The 21,806-nt window shown below is 39.3% G+C and overlaps 1 protein-coding gene across 6 annotated transcripts; it reads left to right on the top strand.

Moving 5' to 3' along the window:
• The first annotated feature begins 2,880 nt into the window (after positions 1-2,880).
• Positions 2,881-18,888, top strand: LOC110880248 (endochitinase). Of its 6 annotated transcripts, none has more exons than XM_035978048.1 (7): positions 2,881-3,733; positions 3,823-3,934; positions 4,040-4,280; positions 5,137-5,224; positions 16,894-17,248; positions 17,327-17,480; positions 18,423-18,888. In XM_035978048.1, the coding sequence occupies exons 4-7, from the start codon at positions 5,177-5,179 to the stop codon at positions 18,790-18,792; spliced, it is 927 nt and encodes a 308-aa protein (XP_035833941.1). In that variant the 5' UTR covers positions 2,881-3,733; positions 3,823-3,934; positions 4,040-4,280; positions 5,137-5,176; the 3' UTR covers positions 18,793-18,888. The 6 variants fall into 6 exon arrangements, 3 of the variants coding, with proteins under 3 accessions (XP_035833941.1, XP_035833940.1, XP_021984527.1); XM_035978047.1 differs by having other exon boundaries at positions 2,882-3,733; positions 4,034-4,280; XR_004868293.1 differs by lacking the exons at positions 16,894-17,248; positions 17,327-17,480; positions 18,423-18,888 and having other exon boundaries at positions 3,138-3,733; positions 4,034-4,302; positions 5,137-5,219.
• The last annotated feature ends 2,918 nt before the right edge of the window (positions 18,889-21,806 follow it).

Below are 21,806 nucleotides of genomic sequence, written 5' to 3'. Positions count from 1 at the left end.
ATCTTTTATTTTATATAGACAGTAAAATAATGCCAAGACACCACGGACAAACGATAAGGAAAGATCACCTTCAACATAAGTAACTAGTTATTAAAGTCATTAATACAAAACCAAATAAAAAGTGCAAAAGATTAAAAATAAAAAGTATTATACTAAACACTTGTCTTCACCAAGTGATGTAAGAGACTTAGGCAAACATGGCCTTGATTGTCAAGAACTCTTACGATCAATCTTGGATCCCGAGACGACTCACACACTCTACGATGGACAATGGATGATGGTGGTGGATGATGGTGTTATGGTGGTGGTGGGTGGTGGATGAGGTGTGAGAGAGGTGGTGTGCCAAGGGATGAGAGAGAATGAAGCCAAGCTCCTCTATTTATAGGCTGAACAGAAGGCTGGACACGGCCCCGTGTCCGCTGGACACGGCCCCGTGCCCGTCTGACATTCTCTCACTTCATTAATTGTAATTGCGAATTACAATTAATGCGCCTGCTGTACTTTCACCACGCCCCCGTGCTCGCTGGACACGGCCCCGTGGTGGGCAATGGAAGCTTCTACTGGTTTGTCTTTTCTGCTGCTTCCTTGGCACGCCCCCGTGTTCGCTGGACACGGGGCGTGTTCAGATTCTGTTTCTTCTCCTTTGCCTTGGGAGGTGCCGTTGAGGGTCCGGGCAGTCCACTTTTGTTCCTTTTCTTGTATTTATGGTAGAATTAGTTGTCTTTTTACTTCTTTTGTGATTTTGAGCTCATTTCATCCTGAAAATACAAAAGGAAGACAAAAACACTCTTTTTCCAACATTAGTACTTAAAAAGGGTTAGTTTTATGCCTTAATTGATGTGATTTATATGTTGCATTTTACACACATCAAATACCCCCACACTTGAACTTTTGCTTGTCCTCAAGCAAAACTCTTTAAATGTGGCTTACACTCCCAAATGGAATAGGTAGAAGAGAAGTTTTTTAGCTTGTCCTAGAGTGTCGGGAATTCAAGGTTTTTATAGGTTTTATTTTTATTTATTTACAATCCTATTCGTTATGATTTATTTTGAACGTTTCATAAGATGAATTACTTATTTGGGCATAGCATGCCTTATTAAAATTCCATTTATATACAAGTTCACATACCTCACGGGAGATCACTCAACACTCGGCCGAAGGTGTATATTTTAGTGAATCACTCGAGAGCGGCACGGAACTCACGTCTTCCATAGGCTTGCCAAGCAATCAATCCTCCTCCTTTTTAACTTTTTACCTTTGTAAATATCAAGAGGACTTTTGGGGTGAAGGCTTGGGTTTAAAGGTGGGTGGTTGGTTAGTGGTTAGTAAAAAGGGCGAAAATCGTAACAAGCGTCGGTTTTCGTGAAGTACCTTGTTTTTAGTGACTTTTTATTTTGAAGTATTTCTCCAAACAAGCTTTTATAGCTTTTGTTTGTTTTTGACTTCATCATCATCATATTATTTTTTTTTATTTTTTTTTATCGTCACATAAAAAGGTGAGTTTACGAAAAACGAACTTGTTACTAAAAATAAAGAGGTTTTTGGTGGGTAAAAAGGGTTTTGGGGTAATGAAATGAAAGGTTTAGGCTCAAAGGGGCTATCTAGGGGGATTTTGGGTAGGTAAAAAAAAAAATGAAAAATAATGGTTTTGAAAGAAAAATGGTTAGTCCTAATGCCTCCATCATTTACTTACTTGGGTTTAAGTTGGTAAGTACCGGGAATGTATCGTCGTGGCAAGTTCTAGATTTGTAAGGACCGAGCGGCTATTCACACAAGAAACGAAAAATGAGCATTTAATCTAAATATGTGTATTTTTGTGCTCAATAAAGGCTCAAAACTCACTTTTGTGGGAATGGGTTTTTAATGTGACCAAGCATATATAATCGAATTTTTAACTAGACTTGTTATACCGTTTCATAATTTTCTTATGTTGGTTCTTTTTTTATCACGACGCTATCGGTTGTAAACTTGTAAAAATATAACCTTTTTAGAACTTGTTATTCCCAACTTAAACTAAGACAAGTAAATAAAAAAAAATGAAAAAAATTTTGAAAAAATTTGGGGTGTTTAGCGGTTCCAATAGAGTTTTGTGTAAGGCTTGTGTTTAGGATTTTGCAAAATTTCAAGGTTTTAGCATCCCCCCCACACTTAAATTACACATTGTCCTCAATGTGTCCAAAAATAATGTTTTTGGTTGATTAGAATGTATAAAAGTGGGTTAAAAAGCAAAGATTTATGTTACTGGCATCCTGGACACGGCCCCGTGGTGACCGGGCACGGCCCCGTGGTCAAGTTCCAGTAACAAAAATTACAGAATTGAAACAGAAGCCTGGACACGGGGGCGTGTCCGCTGAACACGGCCCGTGTCCAGTTACCTGAACTGGGTGATTTTCTGCAGGGGCTCAGCACGGGGCCGTGTTGGTTGAGCATGTGACAACCGGTAATTAACAGCTTCTAATTACGTGGTTAAGAAACGATTAAGACGATAACTAATAGTGTTTAAGGCACGAGTTAACCCAATTAGGCTTTTGTAAATGCATAGGAACGCCTAATCGACTTTATAGTACGCGGATGATAAACTGCGGAGAAACTGCGTAACGATAATCGATAACGAATAGAAAACGTGCGAAATATTGACAACGCCGACAAATACAAATTTTATATGCATATTTTATACTCATAAGTTTAGTTTTGTGAATTTATTGTGCTTTCGTACGTCACAAAGCGCGAACGCGAACAAAAAACGCGACTGCAGGAACGCACCGGCAACGAAACAGAAGCATCAAACATGCGTATTACTTCCAAAACTGAAATTTTATGATATAACTAGCTTCGTAATTAAATTTTAATATCCGTAGTCGAAACCATATCAAAAAACGGATTAAAATGGCAATGGCGCGATTTCATGCGATTTTTACAGTAATCAGTGAACGAACACGACAAACGGCTACCGGTACTACTTTACGTATTTTTTTTAAAACTAAAATTTATAAATTACGAAGTTTCGCGGAGCTTGGGTTTTGATAACGGTCTCGTAGGAATTACGGGCCACTTAAACACGGGGATTGGGCTTGTGGGCCTTGGGCCCAAGCCCAAAGCCCATTAAACTAACCCTAGTATATATTTGTAGCTACAACCTTATCCTTCATTCGAAACCACAAAACTAAATCACGCACACAATCTGCTCTCTTTCATCTTCAAGTTGAAGAAACCCTAATCCTCTAATTCCCCTTCTCTTGATTATGCCTACAATTGCACACAGACAAATTATGTCTGATCTATCATCTACACCTAAATAAAAACCTCATCACCATCATCCTTACAAAACCTTCTTTTTCTTTGCCACTTTCTCTCGAATTACATACAGACAAACACACACATACTCTACTAAAACTCCCTTCACCATCTTTAAAAAAAAAGATATTAACTCCACTCTCACATACCCTCTCTCTCTCGTGATGCTCCTGGTCGACGATGATCGGAGCTTGTTAACCGCCGGCTGTCGGCGGTGTTACCAGCCGACAACACCCTCCCTCCCTCCTGTTGATTTTCTCCGGCGAACACTCAGGTCACTCCGGTGACTAACCCACTTGTTCCGGCTCCCCACTCGAAGCAGAAACAACTGCCACCACCCTCGTTGGTGGCACACGGCGACGATACACGAAGAGATAGAGAGAAAGGGGCAAGCGGTGGAGGTTGACGACGACTTTAATTTCTTTCGACATGCTCACTGGTAAAACCCATCTCCTTCATCTTTTACTTTGAATCAGTTCAGATTTAATCGATATGAAGTTCGATTATTTCTTTGCTCCGATGATGAAGCTGGAAAAGGTGATGTCTTCAGTGGTGGTGTTCACGGAATAACAAAACCGCCACGCGGTGGCAGCCGGTGACGGCAGTGGTGGTGGTGGTTATATTGATTCAGGTGACTCGGGTCAGTTTCACGTTCAGATTCGATTCTAATTTAGTTCGGGTTTGTTTGGATTGAATTCGGGTTTAAACTCATCAGTTCAGGTGTGATGTTTGGTTTTAGTTTCAGTTCGGGTCATGGGTCGAGACGCGGGTTCGAGTCAGCGGGTCAAACCCGGTCGACTCGGGTCAAACCGAGTAGACTCGGGTCAACAACAGGCGCAACGGATCAGGGCGTGGTTAGTTTGGGCAGGTTTCTCCAATTAGAGCTTCGCGACACGAACGGTTCGAAATTAAAGTCACATTTTTGGTTCGGGTCCCAGTCAACATCATGTCAACGTGAGGTCAAACGCAGTCGACTCGAAGACCCGGTAACAAATTTAATCAAAGCGAGTTAGTATACGTTAGTTAGATTTTATTAGTTTACGCGAACCGAGCTCGACCCGACTAACTAACGGTTTTATATTTAGTGAGTTGGTTTCATATTTGACGTTTTGATATACTTGTCGTAAACTTTTTATATAATGTTTGTTGAATTGTTGAATTTGGACAAAATATCGACATTTATGTTGTCGGGGTTATTTCAAAAAAACAGAGGAAGCTCTGCCCGATTTTCGTTAAAACCCGTATTATAAAACGTATCTAAATCTTAACGACACTTATCGAAATCCAAGCTTTCTTATAAAATAAATATAAAAGTATATTTATTTTAGTGACGTTTTTTTATAACTTATAAACTGAAATTATAGCATTTCGACAACACGCAAGTTACAACTTAACGAAACCCGACACTTATTTAGATAAGCATAATTATCTATATTTATTCAAACATCATATAACGATTTATATTTATTTCAAACGTCGTTACGTAGTGTATTTTTATAAGATAAATATAATATTTATATTTATTCCATTACGTTCTACGAAAGCTACGAAGAGTCGTACAATTATTCACCTACGTCTTCTAATTCACTACGACTAGCACGACTACGTAAAAGATATTTATATCTATATAAAAATATATATATCATAAACCATTCGGAATACTAAGTCGTTTTCGAGACTTAGTTTTATCCCGATATTACACGGGATCAACGAACAATAGTTTGGTTATTTTAAACCAAATAATAACATCTTCAGTAGATCGTTTCATTAACGACTCGGTAGAGCTCGGACGCCTACTTTAGCTACGTTTAATTGGTGGCTTACAAATTATTCCTTGATTAGGAATGCTTTAGTTACACGCTAGCGAGTCCACATTCTTGGAATGACATCACGGAATCACGTTAAGCTAGCTTTGCACAGGAATGTCAAGGTGAGTTCATAACCCCCACTTTTTACGGTTTTACATTTTTATAAATGTTTTCGGGGGTGGAAAGACATGCAAGTTTTTGCAAAAGCAAACACTATTTATAAACACCTATTTATAAATCATGTTACAAATGAATTTCAACAAACTCGAAAGGTTTACGAAACGTTTATACTAAACGTACCGGTTTTACAAAACAAACGCGTATTTTCGCAAACGTGCATTATTTTCATGACTAGTGACGAGAATGTCCTAGTTACAACAACGGGACTGGGTTGGCCTGCGTACGAAAAACGAGACAACTCAGTGAGATCATGTCCCCCTTTTCTTTCAACGTTTCGGTTTACAACTTTCAGGGGGAAATACATGTCAAACTTAGGTATGATTAAGTTATGGAATGAACTCTTAGATCATGTGAGCATAGGCTGTAACTGAGGTGCCATTAATCCTTTTGAGGACCAAGGAACAAAGGTTAGATCTAATGGGTACGGGCGAGCCCCACTCACGGTCCATGGGTGACCACTTAGAGTGCTGTTGTGTCCCAGTCGAGGTGATTCGACACTAAAAATTGCCTACGCGGGTTGAGTACCTCCTATGTCGTCGCATATATTAATGTCCTCGCGAAACATTAATGATCAACATGTTCATAGACGCTTTTCATACCAACTTACAACACTATAACCTTCAAATGTTTTTGATATTCATTTGACGCAAACTCATAATACATGTATTTACAAACTTTGATAATGTTTTCAACTTGTGTACAAGTAAGAGGACGAGTTGGTCCTGCTTACAAAGACTCTCGTGGGCTAGACTCACAACTTTCATATATCATGCCGAGAAAATGATTTTACTATGCTTTCTCAACAACTTTTAAACCGGTTATCAAAAAGATTTGTTTTAAATCTTTTTCAAAACAAACTATGAACTCGCTCAACTTTATGTTGACTTTTCGCATGTTCTTTCTCAGGTTTCATTTTTCAAAACTATGGAACGGTTGGAATAGGAGAACCCACGGGATTTCGAGTACTTAGCGGGCGTTCACTGTTTAGAAGTCTTAGCTTATTTGCTTCCGCTGTGCAATGAAGTTACCAGTCCGGTCACGCCAGCTCTGATTTTTCGGGGTGTGACAGAGCACGGCCCGTGTTGAGCCTTCTGTGATGGAGATTTTTGTCGGGTTGCTCTGTTCTTCGTGCATGGTTCCATTTTTCTCGTTCCCTTTTTCATCCATTACCACCATGAGTGTGTTTTATTCTCAAAACAACCATCAATCTTAAAAACCATCATAACATTGCTAATAGAGAGACATTACATTAAGTTAGCTAAATAACTAAGGGATACATAAGGTTATCATAAGGGTTCTACTTATTTAGGAAAATTTCGGGAATAGCTTCCCGATGTAGTAACTCTTCCTAGCCGATGACTCCTCGGTTGTTACTCAAAGCCATTCTTCTATCTCCCTTGGGAGGTAGAAGGTAGCTTCATTCTCTTCCGTGTCTCGAGGAGGAACGCTCACCGGGACTCCTTGCACCACCCTTGGTTGAGGTACTTGGTGCATGGCGTGCCATTCGGCTGGAATGATGACCTCGGGTACTACATTCCACGCCCTTTGGGTTATCACTGGAACCAAAGGCGGGGAAGCGAGAAGGTTTAACCTTTGGTGCAGGAGGTTTACTTCTCGCAGGCAGCCCTCCAAACCTACCGTCAGATGATTAATACGGTCCACCAATGCGTCCTCTACCCCCGTCATTTCGTCTATGGCTTCCCTCAAAGCGTAAACGTAGTTTACTAGGGAATCCTCCGCCGTGGACGATCTCCTTCCATTTCGGTTATTTCTTGAAGATGTTCCGCTGTTTCTGCTGGCCATTTTCTGCGAAATAAACCGAAGATAACTAAACTTTTGCAAAACAGTACCTCGAACACGGCCCCGTGCTTAGTGAGCACGGCCCGTGTTCAGCTGTCATCAGGACTTTTTTGTCTATCGATTCCAGGTTTTTAAATTATTTTAATACACTTTTATTGTGTTTTAAGCTCAGATAATTTAAAACAAAGTTATAGAACTAACTTTAGACAAGAATCCGTAGAAAAAGTTCCTACAAACTTTTCATAGAAGGTTGGAATCATGGGTTTCCAAGCTTCCATGGAGGTAAGGTTTGAAAAATTTTTGGAAGAAGGAGAAATGAACAAAAGTGGAAAAGACAAGAGGGTCCTTAGGAACCTTCTTTTAGCACTTACCTAGGATGGTATATGTGAAGATCCCTGGAATCTCTGCTTGGTGAAGTGGTAAAAAATGAGCAGGATTCAGGCTGCATTTAAAGAAAACGACAGCACACTGGACACGGCCCCGTGTCCGCTGGACACGGCCCCGTGTGCAGAAAAAATCCTGACACATTTTGTCCGTATTCTGACAGAATCAGCAGAGAATCTTCTGAGTGAGCACGGGGGCGTGTTGACCGGGCACGGCCCCGTGTCGGCAGGCTGTTTTATGGAGTTTTGTCTTTACTAAGGAGCTAATCTATATCGGGTGGCTCTTGACTTGTTGGAACAACCCCAAAGTGCCTAAGATACCTTAATTGTCCTATACTAAGGCGAGAACGCAAGAGGTTGTCGGTGAGGGTAATTCCTATTTTCATTCTAGGTGGACAAGTCCAACCCTTTTCCGGGCTCTTGTTAAAGAAGGTGTATGCCGAATCGCTCAGGTCTATGTATGCATCGAACGAAGTCGATGGGGAGTCCTTCACGGCACAATCGGCACAGGGACGACTATCGTCCGCGTCTTTTCTAGGTAAGAAGGTATTTTCGGGAGCAACGAGGTTGTCGGAATGCGGTTCCAACATTTCCTCATGGTCATCATCTTGGGATGGATCTAAAAAATCCTTCCTGAGTTCTTTTGACCAATTGAGAAGTAGTTCTTCTAGTTGAAATAGCTCGTCAAGGAGCATTTCTCCTAGAATATCTGGCTGGGCGCATTCGAGGGAGAAATAGTGCTTATTTTTACTTTCGCCCCTCTTAAGGTTACAAGGAATCGGTGGGTCTATATAGTGGGGCCTATAAGTGAGGAAAAAACATTTTAATTCCTCATGTTCGCCTCCACATATTCGACACCACAAACCATAAGAGTGCCGAAAGTAAAAAGAATTACTATCACTCATGTTTGTGTCAGAAATTACCAACCGCCGGGATCTAACGGTTCTGTTTTCAGCAACTGAATCTTGGGCACGGGGGCGTGTTGAGTAGACACGGCCCCGTGTTCAGCCTACTGTCTGACTTAAAACAGGATTGCCAGTTCCAATGATTGAGCACGGGGCGTGTTCAGCGGGCACGGCCCCGTGTTGAGCTCTGCAGAAGCTAAAAATCTAAGAAAAATCCTAAAAAAATTAAAGAAAAATAAAAATATGATTAGGCCGTTGATTTCTAACTTTCTTAAAATCCTTGTGTCCCCGGCAGCGGCGCCAAAAACTTGATGCGTGTGTAGTGTAATATATTCTTGATGTATATTTAAGCCCCTTTTTACACTTTTAGCCAAGTTTTAAATTTATAAAACACGATATTTACTAACACTAAACACACATATGGGCAAGTGCACCCATCGTGGACGTAGTATAGTGTTGGTAAGATACCGAGGTCGTCCAAGGACACAAGAGCTTTTAATACCGGTTTATCCTCAACGTCTAATCAAATCAAAAAGTGAGAAAAATGTTTTAAACTAAGAAAAATAAAAACTAACTAAATGCTGAAAATAAAAATAAAATAAAAACAGATAGACAAGATGAATCACTTGGATCCGACACGTGTATTAGTATAACCTTTGATTATTTTCGCACTTTTGCACTTGTTTAAGAGATTATCTTAGTTATTGTAGTAGGCCCCTCTTTTGAAGGCGACGTTACCCTCAACCCAGTAGTTTGAGTCAGCAAGGATACAATCCTAAAGGGTCGGATTATTGAAAGATAATGAATTAAGTTATTAATGCAAATTGTGGTAGGCCCCGCTTTTGGCGGTGACGTTACCCTCGGCTAAGTAGTCTGAGTCAGCAGGGATACAGTCCTAAATAGCCGGGTTATAGTATTAATAGTAGTTAACTTATGAGGGGGTCAAAGAGTTTGGATCCCCGCCATCCAATACCTATGGGCATTGAAGGAGATCCTACTAAATTTGACCCAGGTCCCAAGCAGGACCTCTAAACGCTGAACAAGGGCAAGACCTCTACCAAACCGTTCCCTTAACCCCCGACCAGGTAGCCAACATACCTCCATATAGACCGTGGAGATATGAATGGTGAAAATCTTTTATTTTATATAGACAGTAAAATAATGCCAAGACACCACGGACAAACGATAAGGAAAGATCACCTTCAACATAAGTAACTAGTTGTTAAAGTCATTAATACAAAACCAAATAAAAAGTGCAAAAGATTAAAAATAAAAAGTATTATACTAAACACTTGTCTTCATCAAGTGATGTAAGAGACTTAGGCAAACATGGCCTTGATTGTCAAGAACTCTTACGATCAATCTTGGATCCCGAGACGACTCACACACTCTACGATGGACAATGGATGATGGTGGTGGATGATGGTGTTATGGTGGTGGTGGGTGGTGGATGAGGTGTGAGAGAGGTGGTGTGCCAAGGGATGAGAGAGAATGAAGCCAAGCTCCTCTATTTATAGGCTGAACAGAAGGCTGGACACGGCCCCGTGTCCGCTGGACACGGCCCCGTGCCCGTCTGACATTCTCTCACTTCATTAATTGTAATTGCGAATTACAATTAATGCGCCTGCTGTACTTTCACCACGCCCCCGTGCTCGCTGGACACGGCCCCGTGGTGGGCAATGGAAGCTTCTACTGGTTTGTCTTTTCTGCTGCTTCCTGGGCACGCCCCCGTGTTCGCTGGACACGGGGCGTGTTCAGATTCTGTTTCTTCTCCTTTGCCTTGGGAGGTGCCGTTGAGGGTCCGGGCAGTCCACTTTTGTTCCTTTTCTTGTATTTATGGTAGAATTAGTTGTCTTTTTGCTTCTTTTGTGATTTTGAGCTCATTTCATCCTGAAAATACAAAAGGAAGACAAAAACACTCTTTTTCCAACATTAGTACTTAAAAAGGGTTAGTTTTATGCCTTAATTGATGTGATTTATATGTTGCATTTTACACACATCAGTCAAGGATTGGGTTGTGTGTTGATGCAACGTCAAAAGGTTATCGCCTACGCATCACGCCAACTGAAAGTGCACGAAAAGAACTATACCACTCATGATCTGGAGCTAGGCGCAGTGGTTTTTGCCTTGAAGATCTGGAGACACTACCTTTACGGTACAAAGTGCACAATCTTCACAGATCACAAGAGCCTCCAGCATATATTCAATCAGAAGGAGTTGAATATGAGGCAAAGGCGATGGGTCGAGTTGTTGAACGATTACGACTGCGAGATCAAGTATCATCCAGGGAAGGCGAATGTGGTCGCTGATGCCCTAAGTCGTAAAGAGAGAATCAAGCCCATAAGGGTTAGGGCTATGGAAATGATAATTCAAACCGACCTTTCCTCGCGCGTTCGTGCAGCACAGAAGGAAGCTCTCAAGGAGGGAAACCTTGAGGAAGAATATCTCCGTGGGATGGAGAAGATTTTGGTGCCAAACAGGGAAGGAACGTTGTGTTTTGAGAAAAGGGTTTGGGTTCCTCTGTTTGGTGGTTTAAGAGAGGTTATCTTTGATGAAGCTCACAAGTCGCGGTACTCTATCCACCCTGGAGCGGATAAGATGTACCAGGATCTTAAAGATTATTACTGGTGGCCTAGGATGAAAGGCGATGTTGCTATTTACGTGAGCAAATGTTTAACTTGCGCCAAAGTTAAGGCGGAATACCAGAAGCCTTCGGGACTTCTGCAACAACCAAAAATTCCCCAGTGGAAGTGGGAAGAAATCTCCATGGATTTTATTACGAAGTTGCCAAGAACGCCAAAAGGCCATGACACTATCTGGGTGATAGTGGATCGCTTAACGAAGTCAGCACACTTCTTACCTATCCGCGAGAAGGATAATACAAGCAAATTGGCTGAAATCTACATGAGAGAGATTGTTGCACGCCATGGAGTACCTCTCTCGATTATTTCTGATAGAGACGGGAGGTTCGTATCGAGGATATGGCAATCCTTCCAGGAAGCTTTTGGCTCAAAGCTGAATATGAGCACAGCTTTTCACCCGCAGACCGACGGTCAAAGCGAGCGGACGATTCAGACATTGGAGGACATGCTGAGAGCATGTGTTATGGATTTAGGCGGTAGCTGGGATAAGCATTTACCCCTGGTTGAATTTTCATACAACAACAACTACCACACCAGTATTGGTGCCGCGCCATTCGAAGCGTTATATGGGCGCAAGTGCAGGTCGCCGTTCTGTTGGTCTGACGCGGGTGATAGACAATTGGTAGGTCCCGATGTAGTTCAGGAAACTACAGATAAGATCGCGCAAATCCGAGATCGCATTAGTGCGGCTCGTGACCGTCAGAAGACCTACGCAGATCTGAAAAGGAAACCTCAAGAGTTTGAGGTTGGGGATATGGTTTTGTTGAAGGTATCACCCTGGAAGGGTGTGGCACGCTTTGGGAAGCGTGGGAAGTTGAATCCGTGCTACATTGGTCCTTTCAAGGTTTTGGAAAGAATTGGGACCGTAGCATACAAGTTGGATCTACCTGCCGAACTGAATAATGTTCACGATACATTTCATGTATCTAATCTGAAGAGAAGTCCAACTCAAGTTAACGTTGCCATTCCTACCGACGAAATTCATATTGATGACACACTCCATTTCGTTGAAGAACCTGTCGAGGTCACGGATTGGAAAGTGAACAAGACCCGCCGGAGCAGTGTCAAGCTCGTCAAGGTTCGCTGGAATGCTAGACATGGTCCTGAGTTCACCTGGGAGCGTGAAGACCGAATGAAGGAGAAATACCCCCACTTATTTCCTGAGAACCCTGCTTCTACAAGCAGAATTTAAAATTTCGGGACGAAATTTATTTAACGGGGGGAGAATGTGACAACCCTCACAAAACCAGGTATCCGTACGACTTAATTAACTATTAATTGTTGCCTAATTACTGTGCTTAACTGAGATTTCTGATAAACTGCTACCTGATTGTTGATACTTGTACATATCTGCATCATACTTTGATTTTTCCGTCACTACATTATTTACTTACTGAACTCTAGTGACAAACATGATGCACAAAAGCACAGTAGCATTTGGACGGATAACCTATTGAACATGCTGATATAGCCAGCATCAGGCAAACACTGCCTCTAAAGGCCTGAATGAGCCAGAAATATTTTACTACACCCATAGTGTGTGTAGGGATACAAGGGTTGTTAAACTGCGTCTCTAGGAATAAGATACAGAGATTGGATGTGCCTAAAACGTACTCTAAGCACGAAACACAGCACTTTTATCAACATACTAGCTTCTAGCTAATTAATAAAGTGCCAAAACATGGGGAAATATTCCTGACACTTTGCAGAATAAATTGTGTCGCTAAAAATATTATTTACGACGCTTGAAGGATTACTTAAGCACTTTAACGGATTACTATCCAACCGAACAACCGGACTATACCCGGAACATAAAAATATTGCCAGAAATATTATTAGTCTTTTTCTGAGCCAGTTAGGGTCCCTGATTACCCTAACACCCGCTTTATAACGCATCTTGCAACTAACGGGGTTAATCCCTAAAGTTAACCGACTTAACGTAACTAAATCCTAACTAAACCATTGAAATCGAACCAAGTGACCCCCCCTGGGCCGGTTTGGTCACCATGTAACTAGCTAGTACTCTTTTTAATTATTTTATTTGATTTCGTGGATATCTAGAGAACTAGTAACCAAGGGTTTATGGCACCCTAATCTTTCTATAAATACCCCACTCACACACATTAGAGATTATCATCCATCACAATCACCAAACAACTCTCTCTCCCTCTTGCTCCATTCTCGGCCGAACACCCACACTTGTCCACCACCATTTTCGAGTTCTTGTCTAGCCATTCCAAACTTATACAAGGTGTTCGGGTCACGTATAAGGAAGCTTGAAGCAAGCGGAAGTTGAAGGACCTCACCCATTTGCTTTTATCCACGCCATTTTCGCCAAAGATCTTCCCTAGCCCCGAGCTAGAGGTATAACGTTTAAAACTCGCTCTTGATCGTATCTAAAGTGGTTAATATGATTTTTAACGGTTAAAAGTCGGAATCATGCGTTTTGAATCTTTAAAGGCTACTAAAACTCGAATATTGTTGGTTAAAAGCTTATAACGCGTGTAAAAGTCGTAGTATTCGAATATGTTGGTTATTGAGGCCCGATCTACGATGTGGTGGCTCTTATCATCGTTTAACCCGACTTTGTTAAGATCACGAATCTTGACATACGCTTGTTTCTATCGGTACAAGGGTTAAAAGGTGAAACTCCACCACATGAGAAACATGAACTTGTGTAAAAGTATTTTGACTTGTAAAATAGTATTTAAAACGAGCCGATCTACGTATGTACAAGTGGTATATTCGTAGAACCAAGTGTCGAGAAAATCATGTTTTATAAAAGTTGGATGACATGTTAACAAATATGATTTTTACAAACTACAAGTGTATAAACACTTGTGAAACGAAAGATCCGACAAAATAACAATTTTTATAAAAGTTGTCGGGAAGTTGTAAAGGATGATTTGTTCCAAACACGAGGTTTTTACAAGACTAAACTATTTTATACATAGATCCACTAAATATAAGGTGATCTACATTACGACTTTCGGAAAAATTACAAGTTCATGTAACAACGCGACTTTACATACTAGTCTACAAGATCGATGTGTTAAAACTGGTTTGAAGTATCGGAACTTGATTGGTTGATTAAAGAAATTGTTGAAGTGATTTTGTAAAAGAAAATGATACGCTTGAAAGCGTGGCCACCTCCAGTTACAGGGGAAACTCTGGCGAAATTTTTCTAAAATCTAGCACTTAGAATTATTTGCAAGTGTTAAACTATTTGGAGATGTTTTCAAAATACATTTCGCCATGACTTTATTTATTAAATAATCGGAGGTGGGATTTTCACAAAAACTAAACGTGATAAATATTTATTCGATAAATATATTTTTCACCACACTGTTTATGATTATTTTGTGAAAATATATAAATATTATTTTTAGAGTAAAAATAATATTTACAAACTGTAACGAACCCAAAATAATACCAACGCCTACACGACAAACATATAAGTTACAACGGTAAATATTATTACCACTAAATCGCCAAAACGTAACTTACGCTTTATACGGAAATATTCATAAATGCGGATATTGTCAACGTATTATTTTGGAAAGTATTATACGAAGAGAAAATATATTATTTTTGAGAAAAATAATTATATTTTGGAATGAGAAATAAAATATATTAAGTGAAACTTAATATCATAAACGCACATGTATTAATTCCCCCACCCTTGGGAAGGAGATTAACTACCAATTATGTACAAGGAACAGTTGTCTAACTGTTTCCCGAAAATTAAACTATGAAGCTAAAGCACGGCCATCCGTCTAATAGAATTAGCACATGTAGGTCGTTGCACAGCTTTCGGACTTTTGGAGTGCTTGATTTAGCGACGCACTGACTGTGAGTTCATGTCCCCCTTTTCTCTTAACTGTTTTCAGTTTTCTAAACTGCGGGGGTGAAATACATGTTACAATGATTATGAATATGTTTATACATGGTATGATTAGCGTAAGGAGGTTTGTTACTTAGATCATGTGAGTGGGTAGGCGGAAACTTGAGGCCATTAATCCTCATAGTAGGACCGAGGGACAGGAGCGGTAGATCTATCTGGGTGTAGCGAGCCCAGCCCCAGGTCCAGCTGAACGGACCTCGGGGTGACTTAGTGCCCGACGCATAAATCCGCTAGGTTTGAGTCTTCCTACTTGCACTTCACACATATCAATGGCCTTGCAAACCATTGGTGATCTCTTTTTCCTTATTTGCTACATACCAGGTTTTTGATAAAGATAAAGCTTTATATACTCACTTTCGCATGAACTCGCTCAACATTATTGTTGATTTTTCAACTTACATGTATTTCAGGAAACTAACGATCTGGCGCGGTATGGCTTGTTTTCCGCTGCATTAGGCCCGAGGTCATCCAGGGTTCGAGACTTGTGACTCTTTCCTGGACAAGTCACAGTCCCTGAACCATGTTTACTTTAAGTTTGCATTTGTAATGTTTAGACAAAGTTATGGTTGTTGGGTGTTAACCCGTTAAGACAATGTTTAATATTTTTATTATCAATGGATGATCTTGCATATTTTTAATTCATATAGCTTGTTATGATTAAGCTATGGTATTAAGAAGTCACACCAAATTAACCACGCTTCCGCAAAGCCAGGGTGTGACAATCGTTGTGTTAAAACAACCATAGCTCTCAATAAGAATACTCTCATCATCGAGCCAACATAGCCTACAACCTAAGAACTGGCCTTTAAAAGCCACCTCTTTACATAGATTTTACAATGGTATTTTACATAGATTCAACAATGGTATTCATGATGATGCCAATCAAGTTAGGATCAAACCTAACAACGTTACACACAAACATAATTGCTAGAAATTCAAGAATGCACTAATAGAAGACTCAAAGACTTCTGTAAAGTCAAAACTGATAATCGCACGACAGGAAACTTAACTCAAAGTAAATTCAAGCAAACAATCAACAACAAATCAGATTCAATCGATTATTCACTTACATGATGATTATTGTTGTTGCTCGCTTCTTGATTCAACCATCCTGTTGATGGTTTCATTAGCCAAAGCAGAGATTTAAGATGCCTTAGGAGTAGAAATATAAAGAATTACTCATAGAATCTATCCATCATTTATCCCCTAAAACAAACCCTAACCCCTAAATTCATAAGACATTATCGATCTAGAGCTGATGTCGTGATCTTAGGATGCGAAGAGACCCAAAAAAGCCCAAAAATCAAAAACTTAAATGAAGACTGAGGGCATGCAGATAAAATCTCACAATCATAAGAGATAGACGGTCGCCTTTCATGGCGATTAACAGTTTGATCCAATTTCAGGGTTTTCGAGTAGAACCGGAGGTGTGGGCGGGCGGGAATAAGCGGATGTCCAGCAATGTTTTGATGATGAAAAGTATACAAACGCAGAAGAAACACGTGACCACATGATTTGTAGTTTGTACATACAACCACAGAAAGCTCATACCATTCATTAAACATAGCTTACAACATTATGATGCATGGTAAATAACTAAAGCATAGGGTACAACACCCAATGCTTAGAAATGTTGAAAATTAGAGTTATATATAATGTTATTCAATTCCAGTTGTTTTTTCTTTTTCTTTTTTTTTAAACCAAAATCAACATTTTAATTTTAATTCTATAAAAATTGCATTTCACGTGATATTTTGTGAACAGATTGGTTTATACGGATAGTCAGTATCCCTTGTCTTACGAAGGCAACACGTATACATACAATTCTTATAAATTAAGTCCTTCATGATGCCTATAAATACACCAAGTTTCACACAACAATAATATCATATCAAACAACAAACCATGATTAGATTTCTCCCTCTAACGTTTGTGTTTCTGTTGGCATCTGTTTCCGCTCAAAACTGCGGGAGACAGGGCGGTAACTCACCATGTCCCAACGGTAACTGCTGTAGTCAATACGGTTATTGTGGAAACACTCCAGCTCACTGCTTGCCGTCAAATAACTGCCAGTATCAGTGCAGTGGCGCCGGTGGTGGTGGCGGTGGTGGAGGTGGTAGTAATACTGTTGGCGCCATCATTACTTCATCAGTGTTTAACCAAATGCTCAAGTACCGAAACGACCCCAGATGCAAAGCCCCTGGATTTTACACTTACAATGCTTTCATTAACGCTGCGAGATCTTATAACGGGTTCGGTACCACTGGAAGCGCTCAAGACCGGAGAAGAGAGCTCGCGGCTTTCTTTGCTCAAACCTCCCATGAAACAACAGGTTTTATTTTATTCGTTTTAATTTATTGTTTTTGTTTTGTTGAAAGGATGTGTTCATGGTTGAGTTGATGATGTGTAGGTGGATGGTCAAGTGCACCAGATGGCCCATATGCATGGGGATATTGTTTTGTTAGAGAACAAAACCAGGCCAATAGGCCCAGTAGGTACTGTGACTCCCCTAAATGGCCATGTCCCAAAAGCTACTTCGGTAGAGGACCTATACAACTATCTCAGTAAGTTCTTTCTTTCCGTCTTCACAAAGATTTTCTTTGTAACAGGAATATTCGTGTCGGTTGGCGGGTTTAACTGAAACACACGACTCATATATTATTTGTGTCAAAATAACAACCCAAACCCAAATACACTCACAACGTCGTTGTAACCTAAACACACCTCGTTTCACCTATTTATCTAAAGGTAGCAAACGTGTTTATTAAATATGATAACCTTAAACTTAAATATTTTTATGTCGTACTTCGGATTGCGTCCCAACCTAGTTTGTGATATATAGTTCTCTAGCTAAAACACTGAATTTCTAGCATGGGTTAGATGCCAATTTACTTTTTTTTTCTGTGTTACAAAAATTGCTTTCACATATTATAACTAAAAGTTCAAATATTAAAAACTTAAAGGTCACTAAAGTAATCTGCTGATAGCAACAGAAAGACGATAGAAAGTTTTAAAAGAACTAACTACCCCTTATAAATTTGAAAGCTTTTGTCGTTACTTATAAAAACTATATATAAAAAAACTGTAGAAGTGTTTATAATTTAACAATCTATATATAGTTGATTTTTGAGTATATTTAGCATTTTTGTCATGTTTACAACTCTAGATATAGAAAAAAAGATGTCCACATTTTAAGACTTTTTTTTTTGCAATTTCCCACAAGTGATTTTCTGAAATTATATTGATACTTTATTGTTATAAAAAATGATTAGTTAGTTAGAAAGAAAGTTTTTAAATTAATAAAACCATAAATAAAGGGATCTATGAGAACAAAGTGGAAGCAAAATTCAGAAATTTAATTAAGTATACTTTTGCAACCTTTGACTAGCTAGCTTGAATATATATATATTCTATCATAACTAATCCAAATAATTTCAGATGTTATATATATAACCTTTAGGTTATATGTTTTCTTACTAACTATAACAAATCCAAATATTTGACAGCAACTACAACTATGGGCTGTTTGGGAGATCAATTGGAAGGGACTTGATCAACAATCCCGATCTTTTAGCCACCGATCCAACCTTATCTTTTCAGTCAGCAATATGGTACTGGATGACTCCACAAGGTAACAAACCATCAAGCCATGACGTTATCACTAGAAGGTGGACACCATCAGCCGCTGACAGGTCAGCTGGTCGTGTCTCGGGTTTCGGTGTGATCACGAACATCATCAATGGTGGTTTAGAATGCGGGCGTGGTCGGGATAATAGGGTGGAGGACAGAATTGGGTTTTATAGAAGGTATTGTAGCATTTTGGGAGTTAGTCCTGGAGACAATCTTGATTGCTACAATCAAAGGCCTTTTGGTTAAACAAATAAATATGTTAATGTAATAATAAATCCATTTCTATAATGGGTATTTCAAATGCTAGTTCCATAAATAAAAATATTGCTGTTCTCTATTGCATGTTAAGTTAATAGTATATTTTTCCCTATATCACAATTATGTGAAAATTAGTCCACTGTTATATTTACTGATGTGGATAACACTAAGATGTTTAGCTATTAAAAAAGGTTAAGTGAAGGTAATATTTAACTTTGTGAATTACTTCACTAAATAGTAAATAATAATCAAGTTTTATTTTTACTTGGATTTCATGTTTGCATATGTGACATATCGTGTACTTCTGTACAAAATTTATAATTCTGATTCACTGTTAAATTTATATTTTAAGCGGATTCATGAAACTATATATTAATCAAAGATGAAACTAATAATTAAGTTTGAATATAAGATCATCATCAAATAAATAGGATCTTCATATATCAAAATATGAAATTAATGATAAACTTGGTACATGATAAGAGAGATGAATACAAATGACTTATATTAGTTTTTGTGGATGAAATAAACTACAAGACTCAAGGAATATAAATAGTAAAAGCAATCTAATTCTATTAGGACTCCTATTCTTACTCGTACTTATCTCTAAACAGTTAGAAACTAATTAATCTAATACTAAAATAATTCAAACAATAATTAAATACATTACTATTCTACTCGTTTAGTCCTTCGACTTTAGATCTCTTCCAGACCGTCCATTGAAATCGTTCGTACCTTCCTGGTTGATGTTGTAATTTCATCAATTAAATAAACAAACTTTATGAATTGATGTATTCTCAGAGTTTATATTTAAGAAAACCATGTTACTATTTAAAACCAAGTAATATACACACAAACACATACACTACACACATATGGGAAAGATTAAAATGAAAAATTAAACCAAGTATATACACACAAACACATACACTACACGTGGGAAAGGTTAAGTTGAGAAAAATAACTGCGAGAATCAATCACTTATATTATGGATGTTTACAGCGATAATTACTAAAATATTAAAAGTTTGACGGAAAAAAAATAGACAAAAAATAGACGTGAAAATTAGTTTTCACCAACGTAATTACCCCTCATTTCCTTTGGTCAAAAGTTGTCACATCAATTTCGTTGGCTAAGACGGCTATGATTTAGCCTACACTTTTTGGTACGTAGTCTAAAGTCTAAACATTACATTTTGGTGAAAGTGTCGGCTAAGCCCACCATTTTGGTGAAAATGCCGACAACCCGCGATTTTGATAAAAATGCCGGCTAAGCCCGAGTTTGGGTAAAAATTGTCGGCTAAGCGAGCCCTTTTGATGAAAAGCGTTGGCTAAGACTAATCATTGTTTATTTTCAAAATTTCTTGCCCAATGTTGATTGTTTTTGTAATTCTCCTTTTATATTATTAAGTTTATATAATTTTTAGAACTTATTTATATTGTTTCCACTAAGAAACTCCAAGAACATTTTCTCTGCTAACTAAAACGTTTCAAGGTTTTTTCACTAAGATCAATCATCATTCATCTTAGGGGTTGTTTGTTACCTTTTAATGAGCCTCTTACTAATTTGAGATGTAACATATTTTAAAAGGCCTTTCAAATGTTTCTGTAGTTGCATCTTCAAGTTTTATCAAACCATATATTTATTAGACATAATTTTTATTTTGTTTTGTCTTTCAAAATTTAGGTCCTAAAATATTGGTTTCCTATGCATCTCTGTAATTGTTTTGAAAATTTTCTTCTCTTTTTACCTCTTTACCCTCTCTTCTATTTCTACATCACCACCACCTCCATCGCCCTCTAACATCCATCACCACCCATCTGAACCAAGCACCATCATGTTCTTCATCGCCGACCATCAGCACTATTTTAGGCAGTGACACGGTTCTTGAAGCATCGTCGACCTAGGAGTTTTCCATGGTAGATTTGAACAGATCTAGAAGAATTGGGGCACGATGAAAGGAAGCTAGAAGTTTTCACAACGTTTATCAACTTAGATCTACCCGGGTTGCCATATCCGCCTGGGAAGCCAGAAGTTTTCACAACGTTTATAGAGGCACAAACAAACCCACAGACAACCACAATCTGTCGCCGCCATAGATGGCCGAAGCCACCGGCAACGACAGGGTAACAACCATCGCACCTTCTAAATCTGCCGCCACCATAGACGGCCAGAGCCACCGGTAACGACGGAGCAACACCCATTGCACATTGTGCGTCAGCCACCGCCATAGACGGCTGGAGCCGCCGGCAACGGCGGGGCAAGCCCACTTAACTTTTTGTTTCTCTGTTTAGAATACCAACAGTAGAGCAAAATCGGCATTATCACCACCGGCAACACCGACCCAATCACCACCGTCAAAGCGCTTCACCCGACGCCATCACAACCGACCGACGGTGTTAGGTTTGCGGAGGTTAGGTGTTATGTTGGTGGTTATGACGACGGATATGGGTGGTGTCACCATAACAATGGCGCTGCAATTTTTAGAGAGAGAAATCAGGTGTGATTTATTTGAGGAAAAAAATTATGAGAGAAGTGTGAAAACCTGGTTCTTAAACCCACAACAGAATACCAACAAATGGTTTCACAAAATACCACCTTACAACTCCCTAATGCAACACATACAACAACCATATGCATATAAAGCAACGAAGCACATGGTACAACTCCTATTGCACACAAATGTTGAAAATTAGAGTATTATATAATGCTTGGTTGGTCCTGTGGTTTATAAAAATTGCAAACTTGGTTCTAGTGGTTTACTAATTACATGCGTGGTATCAAAACTTGTCAAAAATGAACTCCCTTGGTTCCCAGCTCTAACATCAGTTAAATATCTCTGTTAAAATACCCCATGTGCTTGGTATGTGAGGGTAATTTGATCCTTTCAGTCCATCCCATTATAAAAAGAGTTAAATACCTGGTTCTCCCACCCCACCCCACCCCACCCCACCCCACCCCTTTCTTCTTCCCCAAACCACCACCACCACCATCTCATCTCC

This window comes from Helianthus annuus, chromosome 9 (assembly GCF_002127325.2).
Source record: "Helianthus annuus cultivar XRQ/B chromosome 9, HanXRQr2.0-SUNRISE, whole genome shotgun sequence".
Lineage (NCBI taxonomy): Eukaryota > Viridiplantae > Streptophyta > Magnoliopsida > Asterales > Asteraceae > Helianthus > Helianthus annuus.
The sequence above is the reverse complement of the archived record's forward strand: the minus strand, read 5'-3'. Positions and strand labels throughout refer to the sequence as shown.

What these genes read in the sequence shown, in the direction of transcription:
- LOC110880248 (XM_022128835.2), top strand. Translation starts at nt 16,822, where the DNA reads ATGATTAGATTTCTCCCTCTAACGTTTGTGTTTCTGTTGGCATCTGTT. An exon ending in AACCTCCCATGAAACAACAG is followed by an intron (nt 17,249 to 17,326) that starts GTTTTATTTTAT and finishes GATGATGTGTAG; the next exon opens with GTGGATGGTCAAGTGCACCA. An exon ending in GGACCTATACAACTATCTCA is followed by an intron (nt 17,481 to 18,422) that starts GTAAGTTCTTTC and finishes AATATTTGACAG; the next exon opens with CAACTACAACTATGGGCTGT.